The sequence below is a fragment of the Echeneis naucrates genome, chromosome 4 (assembly GCF_900963305.1).
Source record: "Echeneis naucrates chromosome 4, fEcheNa1.1, whole genome shotgun sequence".
Taxonomy (NCBI): domain Eukaryota; kingdom Metazoa; phylum Chordata; class Actinopteri; order Carangiformes; family Echeneidae; genus Echeneis; species Echeneis naucrates.
This window is the reverse complement of record NC_042514.1, coordinates 4452605-4471493: the sequence shown is the minus strand read 5'-3', so window position 1 is coordinate 4471493 and position 18889 is coordinate 4452605. Positions and strand designations below refer to the sequence as shown.

Genomic DNA, 18889 nt, shown 5'->3' with positions numbered 1-18889 from the left:
TACGAAATGAAGTCGTTTGACGTTGTCTATCCGAAGTCAGCTCATCTTCATTTTAAACACCACATTGTTCTCAAAAGAACTTCTGTGCATATTTCACTGCTGTAACAGTGAGCTTTGAGCATCTGCAGCAAACTGTGATAACTGGAACATTTACAACATCTACAGTGCAGCAACAACGTGAACTTCAACGTCTGTAGCAAACAGTGAATCACAGTTTCTGTCTGTTTCTCTTTTCTTTGTGCAGTCACAGATGAAGACACAGTGAAGAGATACTATGCCAAGTTTGAGGAGAGGTTCTTCCAGACCTGTGAGAAGGAGCTTCTGAAGATCAACACTTTTTATTCAGGTATTTATCGAGGCACACGGGGATACGATTGACGCACACAATATCACATCACAGTCAAATAAGTCCAGCAGCTTCAGTCGGAATAAAGCTGCAGGGAAATCATCAGAAGAGCTGCTGTATTGACTGTGCCGATCAATTATCTGTAACAACAATGAGGCAATCTCAGCATGATTTAATAACCGTTATGATTGAGTCTGAGCCTCAGTTTCATTTATTTTCCCAATTTCTGAATGAGCTGTAAATGAATACATTTCACAGACAACAGACTCAAAGACTGTGACATGTTGCACAACATGCAGAGTTTCAGGAAGATGTTTTGCCTCTTTCAGTGTGTCTAACCTCGGCCCTTTGGCTGAGGTCGCCGGTGTTTGGTGCTGTTTAGGGGAGCAGGCCTGCCTGTGTGTATTTCAGGGAGCACGGTATGTGCGCCGTGTAATATGAGATGAGAGCGATAATATATTCTCGTATTCTGCTACCACAAGGTTCCCTTCTGGTCTTTAACTGCAGCTCTTTGGTGGGGGGGGTTGTCTAAAGACAGAGAGGGCTTCCTCTAGAGGCTGTTGGAGGAACTGCAGGCTGGAGGTCACCAGAGGGCCAAGGCTGACTGCAAAGATTGTTGTGGCTCATAATGATGCCGTGAAGGAGTCTAGCGGCGGAGCAACAGAGGCTATAAATCCTTTTGATTCGGGGTGATTTACTGAAGCACGGAAGAAACTTTGAACCTTTTTCATTATTAGTCAGAAGATTACAGTTTGCTGCTTCAAAGGGTGTGTCATATACACCTACTATCTGGATCCGTCATGTTCAGTGCCTGCAGATTAGGAGGTGATTGTATTTTTTTATTTTCTTGCAATATTTGTAAGTAAATTTGATAGATTTACGGACTTTTATTTTTTGTTAAATAAACTGATTTTGTAGACCCCTTAAAGTGCCTACATTCATCCATTCACACAGTATTTTTAATTTCTACTCATGTACAACATACCCACACATGTACAGAAACAAGGCTGCGAGAGGGAGCGAGCGATGGAGGTAAATTGTGTGCTGACTTTACATAAGACACTTGCCTGCACGTAGCTTTTTCCATCCGTATTTTTCTAAAAGGGGTCGTTGACCTCTCAGAACCATCCTGCTGCGCTGCGCTGAAATCCAGCCTGTCGGACAACAATTTCATCATCGTGAGTTAAACGCCAACAAAAACAGATTTTTGCTGGCTGCTGCAGGTAGAGAACATCCTCTCCTCCTCTCTGTTTCATCCTCTTTGTTTCTCAGAGTTGAGGAACAACAATAGGCCTTTTAAAATGAAAACTACACCAACCACCTGCGTCTCTCAGGTTCATTAACCCCACACAGATGAACTGTTCAACCATGTGCACTCCCAGATTCTCAGATTTAAATGAAACCCACCGTGTCTTGACTTTCTCACGCTGGCTGTAGCTGTCGTGTCTCCATCCCGGTTTTACTGTGATGGACGGGATGAGTGCAGAGAAAGGATGGTGGTGAGTTGAGATGTGGAAGAGCTGTGAGCTGTGTGGCAGGCAGTGCGATATCTGGAAATACATGTGTGGGTGTCTGTTCAGACAACAAGGCATGCAAGTCCCCCGGTGAGTCCTCCACACCTCCACTACTGGTTTTGTCATGTAGGGACAAGAGGATCCCAGACTGTCAGCAGACAGGCGGCTTCAGATCAGACTGGACAGGAAATATCAGGAAGCCTGAGCTCCAGGTCTTTCTCCTTTTTTTAATAGAACCTGACTTGAAGAAGATGTAACCACAAAAATATGGTAAACGAGAATAAGTAGTGTAACTCTTTTGAAATATGAAGGACATGTCCTTTACCAAATGAGATTTTAAATGGGGGGCGACAAGATGTGCGCTTCACTGCAGCGACCGGGCCTGCTATGATTTCTGATTCGTTAAAGAGACGCGGCGGGAGAATGAGGGCTAATCTCTGTCAGAAAATTGGAGAGAGGTCCAGGAGAAGTTAATGAAATGCAGGTTACTGCCGAGGCCCAGAGTGATTCCCTCCCCTTCTCTTCCTGTAGGTGTGTTAGCCCACGTATGACCCAGATAGTGGTTCCTCTCTCTGCCGCCACATCTCAGCTTCCAGCCTCAGGGAGACGGGAGGACAGGAGTTTAGTCTTTTTTTTGTACAGAATCCTGTTCTCTGCTAAGATCAAACTGAAGATATGAACTCTCCTGCCAGCTTTTTGTCCTTTCCTCGTGATCTCATGGTCACACCACCAAAACACACAGCTAACAGAAGCTGCTTGTTTGTGTTCTTTTGATTGCGGGAAAATGGGACTCAGGATTCAGAGCGGCTCGTCCGTTTGTCAGGTTTGTGGTTTGACTGTGTCTTAGAGATTCCTTGGGCAAGATGCTGAACCTTAAATTGCGTCAGATGGCTGATGCATCATTGTGGGCATTATCAAAGTGGTGAATGCGTCCGGCATTGTAAAGCACTTTGATTGGTCAATGAGACAAGAAACCCATTACCATTTAATTACTGATGTGATCATTTCATTGTTTAGGTACTTGAATATTTGCTCCCTAAATGTTAAATGACTCAGTTTCCTTCATCATTACCACCAATAGATGAACACTGACACCAAAGCGGTCTGGTGTTAAATGAAGCCAAACAGTATCCATATGTGTGGAATCATAATGTTTGGTTGTGTTTGCGAAATGAAAAAAAAAAGCCTTCAAAAACTTTAAACCTCTTATCTCGCCATGTGTAGAAAAACTTGCCGAAGCCCAGAGACGTTTCGCCACGCTGCAGAATGAGCTGCAGTCCTCGCTGGATGCTCAGCGTGAGAGCAAAGTGCCGCCTGGCCTGCGCAAACGCAAGACGATGTTCCACCTGTCGCAGGAGGAGCGCTGCAAACACCACAACATCAAGGACCTGAAGCTCGCCTTCAGCGAGTTTTACCTCAGCCTCATCCTGCTCCAGAACTACCAGGTTTCAACGCACACACACAAAAACAAAGAAACTGTTTATATGGACGGTACTGACTCCTCGTTGTCGCCCACAGAACCTGAACTTCACCGGTTTCCGTAAGATCCTGAAGAAACATGACAAGATCCTGGACACTCCCCGTGGGGCCGACTGGCGTGTCGCTCACGTTGAGGTGGCCCCTTTTTACACCTGCAAGAAGATCACACATCTCATTTCAGAGACGGAGGTGCATCATGCTCACGCACACACACGCCACCGCATACATAAAAAACATACCACTGAACTAACTGGTTGTTGTCTGCACGTCCAGACTCTTGTCACCACAGAGCTGGAGGGAGGAGACCGTCAGAAGGCCATGAAGAGGCTGAGAGTCCCTCCACTGGGGGCAGCTAAGGTCAGGCTAATGCTAACGCAGCGTGTAATTAAAAGCGGCAGATGCACAGGAGTCATCTGTTCAGTTATATAAACCTTTTCCCCTCTTTAGTTTGTGTGCTCTGATTTATTTTCATAGGAGGCAGAAGTGCTGCACAGTAAAATACATACAATTCAATGAAAATCAGTTTACAAAACCAAAAAAGAGAGCCGGCCACGATAGGTATCACGACGGGAAGGAAGACGGGAAAAGACAAAGTGAGAGAAACCATCAGAGCCCTCAGTATTGATTTTATAAGTGCCTTTCCATCGCTGAACAGACAGGATATCTTTCAAGCTCGTGCCACTTTAGCCCCCTACATTATATCTACTGTTATTACTGCATTAATTACTGTCATGTCTGACTAGAGTTATGCTGCGTGACTATCGATCTCTTTATTTCCCCGGCACACATTTGTATAATAAAAGGAGCCAAAGCACCTTAGAGCTCTGCAGGTTGTTTGATTTTATCTGAAGTTGGAAAATGTGATCTGTGTACATGCGTGATGTTTCTGAACTTATTCATAAATTCAGTTTTCAGGTGTGTGTATTAATGTTTGTCTGTTCGTCTTCCTCTGACTCAGCCGGCTTTGGCTTGGACAACCTTTCGTGTCGGCCTCTACTGTGGCTTTTTTATCATTCTCGCCATCGCCTTCGTTCTCACTGGTAAGTCACAGGACTGCTTGAAGTCACGCGTTTTTCATATCCTGCACAATATGTAGACAAATTGGTGTTTTTTTTTTTCAGGTGTGGTGTTCATCAGCTATGAGAACGTGTGGCCTCTGGTGCGGATCTATCGGGGAGGCTTCCTGTTGATCGAGTTCCTCTTCCTGTTGGGCATCAACACATACGGATGGAGACAAGCTGGAGTCAACCATGTCCTCATCTTCGAACTCAATCCTCGCAACAACCTCTCACACCAACACCTGTTCGAGGTGTGATAAAAATGGAAACCATTATCTAAGTTTGTGTTTAAATTGGCTATCGTGGCCTTTTAAGACACGCAGTGAGAAAATGAGATTGGAATTGGAATTATGTGTCAAAAAGAGCTTTCTTGTAATGCCAGCCCGTTCTGTTTCCTTTGTGCCACAGATTGCGGGTTTCCTGGGAGTGTTGTGGTGTCTCAGCATCCTCTCCTGTCTCTACTCAGAGTACACCTCCCTCCCCATGCAGAGCAACCCTCTGATCCTTTATGGCTTCATGGTGCTTTTCCTCATCAACCCCTTCAAGACCTGCTATTACAAATCCCGTTTCTGGCTCCTCAAGCTGCTGGTCAGTCCGTTTATAATGTGTTTTTTCATTCTTCTGCGTCTGCTTTATCTGAAAGTGTTCCATTGATGCCATTTGAACTTCAATGTCCAATAACCAGGCATGCTAAGAGCGTCTGAAAACATTCACAGATGCTCACAGGCCAGCGCTGACGACTGTGAGTCAGCAGTGAGTAAAACTGCAGATGGGTTCGCACAGACCACAGACTTCAGGATTGAGCTTTGAATGGGTGGTTATTTAACTGCAGATACACCAAACCGATAGTTTACCCCAGCTGGATTTACCAAAACAAATCATAAAGCAGCCTTCTGAGCCCCTGGAGAAATTGTCATAACCACCTGTGCTGATTTATTATCTTTTTGTAGAATGGCCTTTATTCTCTGGATAACAAGGTGAGACTGAAGCTACCTGAAGGGTAAAGGACTTCAGTTCTATTTGTTCTGCCTGTTTTTGTGTGGGATAAGACATTTCTCCTTCAATGATGATCTAAATCCGACATGAAACGAGCAGAAGAGAACGATAAAATATCGTTTTGTAAATAATATGAATAATACACTGCTGCGATACTTCACCGCTGACAGTGTTTGTGCGTCTATATTTATGGCTGTGTGTGTGTTTCTCTCTCAAAAAGAATGCACGCATGATTCGAATAGTTCAGATATCTATCTCATCTCTCATCTGTACAACATCATCCTGTGTTATTCTGATCTTTGTCTGAGCAGCCTGCAAGACAGAGACAGTGTGTGTGTGTGTGTGTGTGTGTGTGTGTGTGTGTGTGTGTGTGTGTGTGAGACGGGGGGGGGGGGTTTGAGGGATAATAAAATGCAGCTAGGTCTCTGGAGAGGTGGAGGCTGTGACTGTGCAATCATTACAGACATAGATCTATCAGCATGCTGATGCCTGAGCTCCTCCATCCCTCCTCCTCCTCCTCCTCCACCTCTTCCTCCTCCACCCCTCCCACTCTGTCTCTCCCTCAGCAGCAGCAGACCCCCACCTCATATTCCTGTCCTTTCCTTCACAGCTCCCCGAAGTCGTCATCATCGCTCCCTCAGCTCTGTTCCGCTCACACGGCTCCGTGATCAGCATCGTCCCTGAATAGTCCCCACACAATCATAACGACCTCCACAGAATTAGGGCTGATATGAACTTCTTGTCATGGATGTCATACATGCGGCCTTGTGGAGCAATATTTCAGGAGAAATTTCAGCAAACCAGCTCGTTTTCTTCCAGACTGTTTTTCTAAAATGCGTCTGTGCCAGCAGGGCTAGTTTCCTCCAAAGCATCAGACACATGACAAAAAAGTAATCCAAGTACAAACTGCAGATCTACAGCCCGGATTGCGTGTGTTTGCTCAAGAAATGAAAACCCAATCACATGACTGCAGTCGGCTTTAGCCTTGAGACATCCACAGAGCGGAAATGGACGAGATGGCCACTCGATCAATACAAACTTTGATTGGCAAGTTAAGGGAAATGCATAATGAGCCGATGAAGATCATTATTCTATGACATTTTCATTGGAAGGAAAGTGTGTGTTTGTGTTTTGTGGCTGAAAGAGCACACGAAGTGAGGCATGCAGTGGCTCCTGAATGTCACATGTGGCCTGAGGGGCGGGGGGGGGTGGGGGTAAATGGAAAGACTTGAGCACTGTTGTATCATTTTACAAAGCGGGGTCAATAACTGAGCTCCTGCCAAAAGTCAAATCCCAAATAACACGCCCATAGAAGCCCCGACACGCTGCCAGGTCGCTTCATGCGTTCGTGTTGTTTACCAGCGAGCACTGAAACACACAAGTAAACAAATGCAACACACGGACACAAAGCGTGACTCATTACGGTGCCCTGTGCGGAGCTGATAAGGTATTCTACAGGCTGTATCCCACTGCGTGCTGCACATCATTAAGAGGGGTTGTTTCCTGCTTTGCACCTCTCTACTGAAGTGCTGCCACTATTTCACACTAATTAATTGCTGACTAAATGAGTTTGTGTTAAAGCGACGCATTAGCAGAATTTAGTGTAACATCTGAGGTGAATTTTGTTGCTGTTTCCTGAAGTGCACCAAACACTTTTCTGATGCTTTTATATCTTCATATCTTAACCTAATCTCCTTTTTTTTTTTTTTTTTCTCCTCTTTTGTACTTTTCCAGTTTCGTGTGTTCACGGCGCCATTTCACCGCGTGGAGTTTGCAGACTTCTGGCTGGCGGATCAGCTCAACTCTCTGGTGTTCGTTCTGATGGACCTGGAGTATCTCATCTGCTTCTACATCTTTGAGCTGCAGTGGAACAACAGGAAAGGCCTGCTGCCCAGCTTTAAAAGTGAGATGTCAAACCTCAGCACCTGTTATTCCCGTAAAATACCTGATTAACACCATTCATTTAACTTTGTATTTCTGTAGAACTGAGAAGTTTCTCATTTTCTGTGTAAATATAATAGCTTAACATCTGTGACCACGATCATTTATTTCTTTTTTGGCCCAGAAACAAAAAAGGTTTCGTGTTGAATTTTTTCAGCTCATCATCCATATCAGGACCCTTTTTTTTCCGACATCCTGTCACAACTACCAGATCCTCTGAATTTAGTAAATAGACAAAACTGATACATGAGGAAGTTGAAAAAAAAATAAATAAATAAAATAGAAAACCAGACAGCAAACCTCCCAAAAAATCCTGGAAGCAATATTACAGAAGGGTCAGATGGTATTGTAGGAATATCAAGGTGTTTTATTTACCCCCTCGCTTGTTTGGTTGGATGCAGACGAAGAGGGTGACGGGTACACAGATCTTTTCTGTCTCTTTAAATACTCAGGAACCTGTTGGGTTTGATGATAACAGTAATAATGAAACACATCTGGACGTCAGTATGAATGCAAATGAACGTCCCAGTTAAGAATCCGCTCAGCAGCATTCGTTTATGGTTCAGCTGTAGATTCTGATAGATATTATAGTTAAACCTTGAATCTGTTGAGCCAGACAGTTTCCCGCCACGTGAAATGACCACCAGGTTTCGACTGCTGTCCGTTAACGCCACCGACAGTGACTCCTTGGCGCTTACGCAGCCAGTTAACATGAAGCTAATGGAAGGGAGATGTTTGGCCATGTGACTCTCATACTGACGAGCGCTGACTTCACCTCGTCTTGTCCCTTCCTGCTGTAGATTCCCAGGACTACATGTGCCAGAGCTACTCGTACGGTCTGCGTGCCGTCATCCAATGCCTGCCCGCCTGGTTCCGCTTCATCCAATGCCTGAGGCGTTATCGTGACACCAAGAGGGCCTTCCCTCACCTGGTGAACGCTGGGAAATACTCCACCACTTTCTTTGTCGTTACCTTCGCCGCGCTTTACTCCACACACAAAGGTAAGGCATGAGACACACAAACATCTCGGCACACAGATATCTCAAGTGTAGCGTGTCCCCCAGGAGGTCAGTTTCATGTTAGCTGACATTTTCTTTCAGGTTCAGGATTTTGGATCGAAAATGAAGATTAGACTGAAATAAGCTAGTCTAAAAGCTAAAAAATCTACAAACTGAAGCAGCAATGTTTGTGTGGCTGTGTTGTTGTCGTGTGTGTGCACAGAATGGAGAGCTGACCTTGAGTTTGGCCTTGGCTTCGTTGCCAGCGCCTGGAGCTTTATAATGGAAATTGGAAAGGTTTGTCAAACACAGGCATTGATAAACAATATCCTGGTGTCGCAATGTGGCGTCAGATGTGAGCGGAGGAAAAGAGGAGAAAAAACTGAGGAGGAGGGAAAGAGATGCTTCCATCTGAGATTGATTAGAAATGAGGAGGAGGAGGAAGACAGACGGCCAAAAAAAAAAAAAGGGAGCAGTTACCATTAAAAGTCAAGTCACTTTCCCTCTGACAGCTTCACAATTAGCCTGCAATTACTCTGATTCAGAAGCTCGGTCACAAAGAAGTTCATGTTCAGAGAAACAGCAATAAAAACCCTTCAGCCTTTGTGTGTCAGCTCTCCGGCTCATAATTGTCCCCAGCTCTTTTTTCTGCTTTCTCAGCCACTCATATATTTAAACTCCTGTCAGAAGCCAGTTTATATATTTATTTGCCAGCAAAATCCCAGCCGTGAAACTTCAGCTCCAGCCCCTTCAACCCCTAAAAGTTATTTCCCAGCTCGGCTTCCTTCTTTTTTAAATCAATACACTTGCCTCCCAAGTCTGACCACCAGCGATCTGATACTGGATGAACCAGGAAGAGAGACAGACACAGGCGGACAGAAGTGTCTTTTCTTTGACGGCGCAGGGGGAAAGACGTCCATTAAACCACATCCAGACCATATCCTCCTGGTCTGAAGCCAGTAGACCTGCAGACTAATGGCCTCCCTTCATGTCTTATTCTGTATGAAGTTGTCTTTCATCCCACATGATAATGGAGACCGAGAACGCTCGCTGGTTAAGTGAAGGATGAAGGAGGACAGACACAAGCGCACACACTAACACACATAGACACGCAGGGGTGGTGAATCGGTGGTTGAGGAAATTGCCTCTTGTGGAGATATTTGAATTACCGGCAGCAGAAATTAAGAGTTCTGGTAAATTTTAAAGCCTTTGATGAATGAACACAGGCAGTCGTGCGCCCAAATATATGGAAATCAAACTTAAATGGCCTCCAAAGTAATAAAGGCACAGACACAGGACAGATGACGCCCAGCCTGCCTGCATTTCCCAGCATCTGCTAGAAAAGGCACTCTGCTGGTGTCGTGTTCACGCTGCTGAGTCCAGCTATAAAAGGTGGCTGGAGTGTCAGTCAGTAACTGGCAGAGCTCCCAGTGTCTGCGCACAGATGTGTCACCTTCATTACTAACCCGATCACATCCCCGATGAGGACCGTGTGACCTCACTGCCCCTCCAGCTCCCTTCTTCCTGGAACTGCCCACATTCAGCTGCGGGGAAGCCAAATACTTAAACCATAAATGCTATGAATGAATCAGGGGCGCGTACCAGCTGAGGACTGAGGGGTGTTCCAGCGCTTCCATTTGCAGATTTCAGTCTGTTGAATTATGAACCGCCGTCTCCTCTTTGGTGTGTTTGGGTCAAACCAAGATGGAGTTTCAGAGAAGGAAGTCCAAACCTTTTTTTTTTTTTTCAGCCTCATTGTGTCAACTTGGGATTTGAGGTCGAATAATTTTTGATGTGGCTCAGCAAACAGAGTTTGATTTCTGCACCCTGAGAAACAGCCAGTTCAGTGGAAAGCTAAATGTACACTGACGCTAATGAGAGCAGTGAAGGTGAATTTCCTTGTTTAAATAAAGCAGATACATTAAAAAGGATCAATACAAGCTCCACTTTAATGACTTGAGACCTACAGCAGTTCTAGATGAGTTAAAGTTATTGTTTTGGAGCAAACGATAAAAAAAGAGATTGCATTGAAGAAAGGAGAGGGGAGAGGAGAGGGGAGGAGAGGGGAGGGGAGAGGAGGGGAGAGGAGAGAGGAGAGGAGAGAGGAGGAGTGAGGGGAGAGGAGAGGAGAGAGGAGGAGTGAGGGGAGAGGAGAGGAGAGAGGAGGAGTGAGGGGAGAGGAGGAGAGGAGAGGGGAGAGGAGAGGAGAGGGGAGAGGAGAGGAGAGGGGAGGAGAGGAGAGAGGAGAGGAGAGAGGAGGAGTGAGGGGAGAGGAGAGGAGAGGAGGGGAGAGGAGAGAGGAGAGGAGAGAGGAGGAGTGAGGGGAGAGGAGAGAGGAGGAGTGAGGGGAGAGGAGAGGAGAGGAGGAGAGGAGAGGAGAGGGGAGGGGAGGGGAGAGGAGGAGAGGTGAGGGGAGAGGAGAGGAGGGGAGAGAGGAGGAGTGAGGGGAGAGGAGAGGAGAGGAGGAGAGGAGAGGAGAGGGGAGAGGAGAGGAGGGGAGAAGGGAGAGGAGAGGAGGGGAGAGGAGAGAGGAGAGGAGAGAGGAGGAGTGAGGGGAGAGGAGAGAGGAGGAGTGAGGGGAGAGGAGAGGAGAGGAGGAGAGGAGAGGGGAGGGGAGAGGAGGACAGGAGAGGGGAGAGGAGAGGAGGGGAGAGGAGGAGAGGTGAGGGGAGAGGAGAGGAGGGGAGAGAGGAGGAGTGAGGGGAGAGGAGAGGAGGGGAGGAGAGAGGAGAGAGGAGAGGAGGAGAGGAGAGGAGAGGGGAGAGGAGAGGGGAGAGGAGAGGGGAGTAATTAGCAGCCTGGGGCTGAACATATGTCTGCTGGACTCTGCTGGAATAGAGATGAGTTTGGAGCTGACAGCTTTTATAACTTCATTTCATGTGCTGACCTCTCGTTCATTATCAGGAGGGGAATTGCAACACACACACACCAACGAAGCAACGGAGATAAAAGAATCGAATCTGCCTGAACTCTGCTTCCTCTCCACACCCCCTCTGATGAGGCTGCATCCTCTGGATTTTAGATCATGTTGGAACCAACACTTTAGGTTGGATGACGTTTGGAAAACAGTGTGACTGATATTATGATACAAATACATGAGACATTTTAACAGGTTAAAAAATAAGAAGTACGGGACACAATCTTTGCAATATATGCTAACAACTCACAGACGGATGGGCCTCGTAGATACTTTATGGTTCGGGATGAAAGCCTAAAAAGGAATAAATGAAATGTAGTGAAATGGAAATAAGCAGTATCCAAATTTACCCCCAAACTGTTTCTAAATGTGGTACCTGGTTAGGGTTAGGCTTTCTGAATTACATTCATCATCTTGTTACGGCACCTGACTTTGCCAGTCGGCGGGCAAAAGTGGTACCAGAACGATATTAGGCAGGTGGTCGTAATGTTATGGCTGGTCGGCTGCAGGATTCTTAATTACCTTGTTGGTCTGTTTGTTTCAGATGAGAAACGCCTCTGATTGCGGGGGCTGATTGTGAAGCTGTCAGAAGTTCTCTGGTTCTCTCTTTAACGTCTTGGGTGCCCCGTGGACAACAGTAGCAACAATAAGTGTGTGTTTGTGCATGTGACACAGACTACAGGCAACTGATTGTGTGTGACAGGAGCCAGTGACCAGCGACGGCCCCAATTGAGCGTCCAGTCAGTGTGTATCTCACCGTGTTTAACCTCTGAGCGGTCCAGCGGTTAACCAGCCTGTTGGGAAAAGGCCTCGGCCATCACAGCAGCCGGAGAAAAGAGTCTCACCTACAGCTCGGCTGAGCGGCAGCTGTAGCTTAGAGATGATGGCTTTGACAAATGGGAGCGTCGCCCACAGACAGACGTCTGTGTGTCTGCTGTGATTCTGCCAAGCACAAATGATATTTTAAACGCATGTAAAGTCACCTAAAGCTTGTTGAATGATCAGCGGCTAATGGAGGTTATCATTGTTGTGACAGCCAAGCGTGCAGAGGCTCGTGTGTGTGTGCAAAGCAGGGAAAGAGGAATTCATCTTCTTTTTAGTTACTGATCAAATAAACTCAAACACGGAGGAAGGTGAGAAACGTTCCCAGCTGCAGAAAAAGTGAATAATACTCACAAAAGGCTGCTCTCCCTTTTAGCGGAGCCAATAAAGTGTTTGGATATGAGAGCTAACACTCATATTGCATTTATTCTTCGCTGCGCTGAGACACTGAGAGCAGAGCAGGGCAGAGCCGTCTGGTCAGGTGAATACTTGGCATTGAATCACACGAAATGGACCATTTCATTCATCCATCTGTTTATCAACAGTCAATAGTCAAGAATTCGGATAATTTAATGGGCTGAAAACTGTCCTGCAGGTAAACGAAGTCCCTAAAGCTCCACCTCCCAGTGCAGACACAGAGTAGTGTGCAATATTTCAGGGTGATCTTTTATACTTGATGGAAAATGTTTTTGTCAGAACTTTAATGTAAGTTGTCAGCAGATCATCAAATAAAGCAGTCGGTGTATTGTTGACAGGAGGGCGCCCTCTTGTGGTTGAATTATTAGAGAACTTGAAGGTTTTTCCTTTTCTGCCAGATCTTTCAATCTCATTCATTCATCATCTTCTTCCTCTTGTCTGTTTCCGGGTCACGGGGGGGGGCGGGGTCAGGTTGGTTGACACCAGGTGTGTTTCTGTGTTCGTTTCAGAACAAGGACACACAGACGCAGACACGTTCTTCTACCTGCTGATCGTCTTCTCCACCATCAGCTCCCTCTACACCCTGATCTGGGACCTACGCATGGACTGGGGCCTGTTTGACCGCGGGGCAGGAGAAAACACCTTCCTCCGAGAAGAAATAGTTTACCCCCACAAGGTGCAGTGTGACAGCATTCTCACACACACGCACGCACACACACACACACACACACACAGGGTGACTAAATCTGATCTTTTTTCAGGCCTACTATTACTGCGCCATCATAGAGGACGTGATCCTGCGTTTTGCCTGGACGATCCAGATCTCTCTGACCACCATGACCTCCATGAACCAGACTCATTCTGTAGGAGACATCATGGCCACCGTGCTGGCTCCTCTCGAGGTCTTCAGGTTGGTCGCACGTGGATTCATACAATCCTTTGCCCATGATGGAGTTTGATAACACACCAACCTTTTCCTCACCTTCCTCCCTGCAGGCGCTTTGTGTGGAACTTCTTCCGTCTGGAGAACGAGCACCTGAATAACTGTGGCGAGTTTCGTGCAGTGAGGGACATCTCTGTGGCGCCGCTCAACGCTGACGACCAGACGCTGCTGGAGCAGATGATGGACCAGGAAGATGGTGTCCGGAACCGCTCAGGCAAGAAGACCTGGAAGAGGTCCTACAGCCTGTCGCTCCGACGCCCCCTACTGTCCTCCTCGCAGTAAGGAAGACCAGCCAAGTCTATTTCAGAGGATTAAAACTAAAATACTGAAGTTTTACTTGATGACAAAAATATTATGCAAAATGCAGCCTGGAATAATTCACTCAGATTTGTATAGATTCCAATATAAGCTGACTTTAGTCATTTTATCACGGCAGAAACTGGTGCCAATGATTAAAAATGAAACGTGTTCAAGATGACAATTAGAATCATTTATCATGAGTGTGACTGTTGAAATCATACGATAAACTGTTTTCACCCCCTTTTTTGTTTTTCTAGGTCGAAAAAGGACACAAAGGTGCTAATTGAAGACACGGATGATGAGGCCTTCAGCTGAGTCCATGGCATCAGCGCGCACACACACACACACACACACACACACACACACACACACACTCTTTCTTATGTAGACCTCACTCTCTAACATCCAACCTCAGCCCCCCCCCCCCCCCCCCCCCAACAGCTGTTTCTGGGTAGTAACTTCAACCCTCAGTCTTAACCTTTACACCGGCGAGGACTTTCAGTCTGTTCTCGCTTTGCAGAATTTACCTCATCTTTACTTCCTTGTGAGTATATTTGGTCTTTCTAAGTATAGAGTTACACACACTGCGACGTAGAAACACACACACACACACACACACACACACACACACACACACACACACACACACACACACACACACACACACACACATAAACTGAAGCACAAGCACAGTGTAACGTTGCCACAGTTGGAGAGAGAGACAGATGGACAGATATCAAAGGAAGCCTGCACATAACCAGAAACACAGACCGTCCTGTCCGGGATTATCCTCTTCTTTAAGGACTTCTTTTTAGTACGTGTGGTTTACTTTTCAGATATTTCTGTTTCTTTAGATTTTCTTTTATCTGTTCTTTTTCTGGATTTATGTAGGAGAAGCTGCTCGGATGTTTAGGCTACACACGACTGTTTACATGCCTTTCTAACTACGCTAGGATCAACAGGGAGAAGACAAAGCCAATCAAGAGACTAAATCAAGGACTCGACATCACAGCATATCAAAACAAATCGACTGGTTTCAACTTGATGATTCTTTTTATACTCCATCTTTTTACTTTCTTCTTCTTCTTTTTTGTTGTTGAGTTGCAACAATGTCGGTGTATAATCACAACACTGGAGGCACTTGCAGGAAAAGTGCATTTAATACACAAAACATGGGAGAGAAAAAACAACTTGGACACAAAGGGGATGTTTTGATTCAAACATTTGTAGTCTGAAGTTGCTTTGTAATATATTTAATATATTTTGATGTGCATTATTACTCTACTGTAGTTGTTCAGTACTTCAACATGTGTTGTTTATACTAGTGAGACTAGTTCAAGCAGCCACGCGATGATTGTTAATGTATTTTCTAATGTCTGGAATGTTTTTTTCTCAGTTAGACTCGTGCCATGTTTTTTTTTTTTTTTTTTTTTTGATAAGCTCATCTTTGGGCCTCGATTAGATCCCCAACCTGCAAAAAATGACCCAGCAAAGCGTCACGTTCATCATGTGTCGTCCCAAAGTGCCCTGCTAGCTACAGTCTGTTGTGCGTACATTGCTATTCTTTGCAGTAACTACCAAAGCATTGTTTTCATGAATGTGTCTGTAGAGTAGCTTCGTCCATTCGACCTGCCTGCGAAGGACGAAGCCAACGGAGCCAAAGGCGAGCGTGTTTTTATTGGATTTCACAAAACGTGCATGTTTTATTGGACTGTTTCAGCAGGGAGGCTCTGTCATGTTGGAAATCCCAGTAATATGAGTAGAATCAGTGGTATTACTGTCAGTGTTTGTGTATAGTACAGTGATAGGAGTCAAAGGCCTGTGTGTTTAAGCCGGCACTCTCTTAAGTGCTTTTGAAACAGGAATGAATCTGAAGGTCCAATAATCAACCGAGTTTCACAGAAAATGTGTGAGAACCACAGGAACTACAGGTGCCTTTGGGCTCTCTGCCAGATTGGACAGTTTTCTGATACTGTGCAGGTGAAAAATTTGTTTTGGGACGTTTAGGCAGATTTTCCCCAACAAGCAGTAGAAACTAATTTTATGATGATGAGGACATTTAGTGGCTGTCACGTTTCATCACATTCATCTGTCACTGGAGACGTGTTTGTGACTAATCTAATTTTGGCACCTTTTAAAAATATTTGAAGTGTGATATTGTGATTAGGTATAATGTAATCGAGTCATTTGAGAGCAGGAACATTTGACCTCCTTGTCCTATTCTCCAACCAGCAGCTCCCACTGGAGGAGCTGTTGGTTCAAGTTTTTCTAAGTGTGTTTAAAAGGCCCTAATCTTAACGCTGGCATGTGTGTGTGTGTGTGTGTGTGTGTGCGTGTGTGTTTCACTCACTCCCCTCACTTTGTCGTTCCGCCCTGAGGCTCCAACGAGCTTCCGTCAGCTGGTCATAAGACAGAGCTGCAAAACAAAACATGTTACAGAAAAGTCCTCCTATCCGTTTCCCTCTTTTTTTTTTTCTGTAGCAGCTGAAAGACTGAAGAGTTTGTCTGTGTGCGACGAGTAAAATGTGAACTGGAAAGATAGTGAGAGAGTAAAATGTATTTGTCCAGAAGAAGTTTAGAAGATGGGTAGATCCCTGTATATTTACACACATCATAGCTGTATACACACACACATACACACACACACACACACAGCCCTGACTCTCATGTCAGAGGACAAAAACACTACAGCAGATAGTTTTGTAAAAAGGCTCTGGTTTCTCGCCTGCATGCTGCTTTTATTTGACATTGTACATAGACCTTATTTTATTTGACATGATGTGTATATTATTATTGTAGCCACTGTAACAATGATCGATTTCATATGTTGCCATTTTTTGCTCTGAGATAAACAGTATTTTCTAGATGATGAGGGCCGTTTTGTCGACCGTTCACAATCCTGCACTCTTTCATGTGTAAATCTGTTGAAAATGTGTTTATATCGACATTAGAAGGGAAAAAAAACTAAGCGGTTGTATCTTGTTGGTGATTTCATCATATTTCAAAGCTCCGTTATCGCCGAGGGGAGGGAGGGGGGTTTTTACGTCCAGGCCGTGGGAACAAGGGTGCAGATCCCTGTGTCCTGAAGCTGTAATCCTATTTGTACATTTGTGAATGTGCATGAAATTATTGTGGTTATGTTACATCTGTTGTTGTGAGCTGCCCTGCAGACAGAAGCACTTTGACCTACTGTAGTCGGGTGCAGGAACAGACCACCGGTCCAGAGAAGACCCACACCAAACAAGATGCTGTTAACCTGATTCCAGATGTGCCTGGAACCGATCTAGGATCTTCTATTTTCTGCAAAACAAACATTGTAGTGGCCAGAGTCTGTTCAGTAGGTGGAACCTGCTGACAAAAACAAAAACAGGGTTATTTTGTACAATTTGTGCTTGACGAGATGAAGATAATGATAAATGGAAAAACATCCCATTTTCCTCATGGCTGAGTTTTCTTTCCTACTGCTTGCTGTAGCCCCCCATGATGTTAAAGTGCTTGATTTGTGTGCGCCCCCCCCCTCCTCCACTTTCCTTCCCTCTCCCTCAGTCTTTCTCTCTCGATGTTGTTCGTACCCTCGCTCTAATCTAGCTGAACGTGATAGTACCTGTAGTTTGGTAGATGGATGTTCCACTTTAATAAGATACAGAAAAAAAAGATAATAGAAGAAATACATTGTGGCTAAATGTGACTTTAAGAGACATAAAGAAAGGAAAATGTCTTACATTCTCAGCCATCTTCCCCGAGTCCCTTTTACAGAGTAGTTTGTACATGTCGAGTGTATAACACTGTTCTATGATGGTTTTCTGATGGTATTTGTATTTCTGTATACACTTTGGTGATCCTGTCATACCTGGGTTTTATAAACCACAATTATTTTTAAATCTCGCTCTGGCTCTTGACTCCCTTTTTTTAAACCTCACTAAATTGCTGAAACTTTCTGTAATTTTCTCTCCTGCAGAAGCTTTGCTGAGAACTTTCTTCCTTTTGCGCAGCACCAACAGATTAATACAAACACAAAGCCCTTTTCCAGTTGCAGTCGTTGGCGGTGGTTGATGTTTGTCTCCTCTTGTGCCTTTATGAGGCTTCTACAGGGATCACTGAGTTAAGAGCTTGTTAAGATCAGCAGGGAAGAGAATATTTAAAGCCTTTGTAAATGAAAGACACAAGTGCCTTCTATGGAAATTGAATTCGATCATACGGAAGACTTTCTCCTGCTGTATTTTTTCTTGATTCCTTGTTGCAGAACACTTGACTTTTACATACAACTGTTTCCACTCACTCTGGCTGGCCTGGTGCAGTAAGGTGGTGCTGCAGGTCCTGATGAGATTTGGTTACTGAGGTTGAGGAACTCATCCAAAAATACTGACAGCTCTTTGGGATTTGTGGGTTATTTTTCCTCGTTCCTGGTGGGCAGACCGAGTCTGACGCCGCTATGCCCAGCGGGCCAACTGTGATAAATGAATCATCCTGAAAAGCTTGGAAATCTCTGCTTCTTGGCAAAAGAGGAGCCACCCACAAAATCACAGAAGACAGTTAAGTTTGTGACAAATCACCATCCAACAAACCCTCATAATGCAGCATAAAACCTCAGCACTCTTCCATTTCAGAGGAAAAACACCTTTGAGCTGGAAAACAGCAGTCAACAAAACAATCTTACCATAAAGTCGATTAGTTCAGCTTCAGCACATCAGCTTCTCCAGCAGATCGACTTCACCTAAATAAATCCAAAGACTAGAGTGGGACTGCCCCGGCCAAACAATCCTACAGATCCCTCACATCTGCAGCAAACAGGACAGATGCACAGATCGAATGACACAAACTACATGTCTTTTACGTCACCCAGACATGATTCCCCCTTTTTTCCCCCCTTTACCATGAAAACCAGTTTTAAAAACCGCTGGATCTTTTCATTAAACAGGATCCTCAACTTTTCACAGGTCGATTCAGAAGTTTTTGCATAATCCTGCTGAAAAACAAAAAGGGGCCTGTTGGACACATTTCCCAGATTGCATGCAGCCTATTCACTCACTCTTTTAGCAACATCACTGCAAAATATATCAATTCAGAGAGTCTGTTTAAGCAAAAATAAAACAAACAAACAAAAAAAAAAAAAAAAAAAAAACCCAAAACAAACAACCTTCCAGTCAACATCTAAGAA

General features: G+C 45.0%; 1 protein-coding gene across 3 annotated transcripts in view; it reads left to right on the top strand.

Annotated features, from left to right (window-relative positions):
* The window catches only part of xpr1a (xenotropic and polytropic retrovirus receptor 1a), a 55539-nt gene extending 41387 nt beyond the window's left edge, over window positions 1-14152 (top strand). Inside the window, exons 3-15 of one of the 3 annotated variants that reach the window (XM_029500071.1) lie at window positions 245-346; window positions 3085-3305; window positions 3379-3528; window positions 3613-3696; window positions 4298-4379; window positions 4461-4648; window positions 4806-4985; window positions 7128-7287; window positions 7666-7677; window positions 12998-13164; window positions 13250-13398; window positions 13485-13709; window positions 13989-14152. In XM_029500071.1, coding sequence (XP_029355931.1) covers window positions 245-346; window positions 3085-3305; window positions 3379-3528; window positions 3613-3696; window positions 4298-4379; window positions 4461-4648; window positions 4806-4985; window positions 7128-7287; window positions 7666-7677; window positions 12998-13164; window positions 13250-13398; window positions 13485-13709; window positions 13989-14046 — 1778 coding nt within the window. In that variant the 3' untranslated portion in view covers window positions 14047-14152. Of the gene's footprint in view, window positions 1-244; window positions 347-3084; window positions 3306-3378; window positions 3529-3612; window positions 3697-4297; window positions 4380-4460; window positions 4649-4805; window positions 4986-7127; window positions 7297-7665; window positions 7678-8134; window positions 8336-12997; window positions 13165-13249; window positions 13399-13484; window positions 13710-13988 lie in introns of all 3 variants that reach the window. The other 2 variants (XM_029500070.1, XM_029500069.1) reach the window with 2 other exon arrangements.
* The last annotated feature ends 4737 nt before the right edge of the window (window positions 14153-18889 follow it).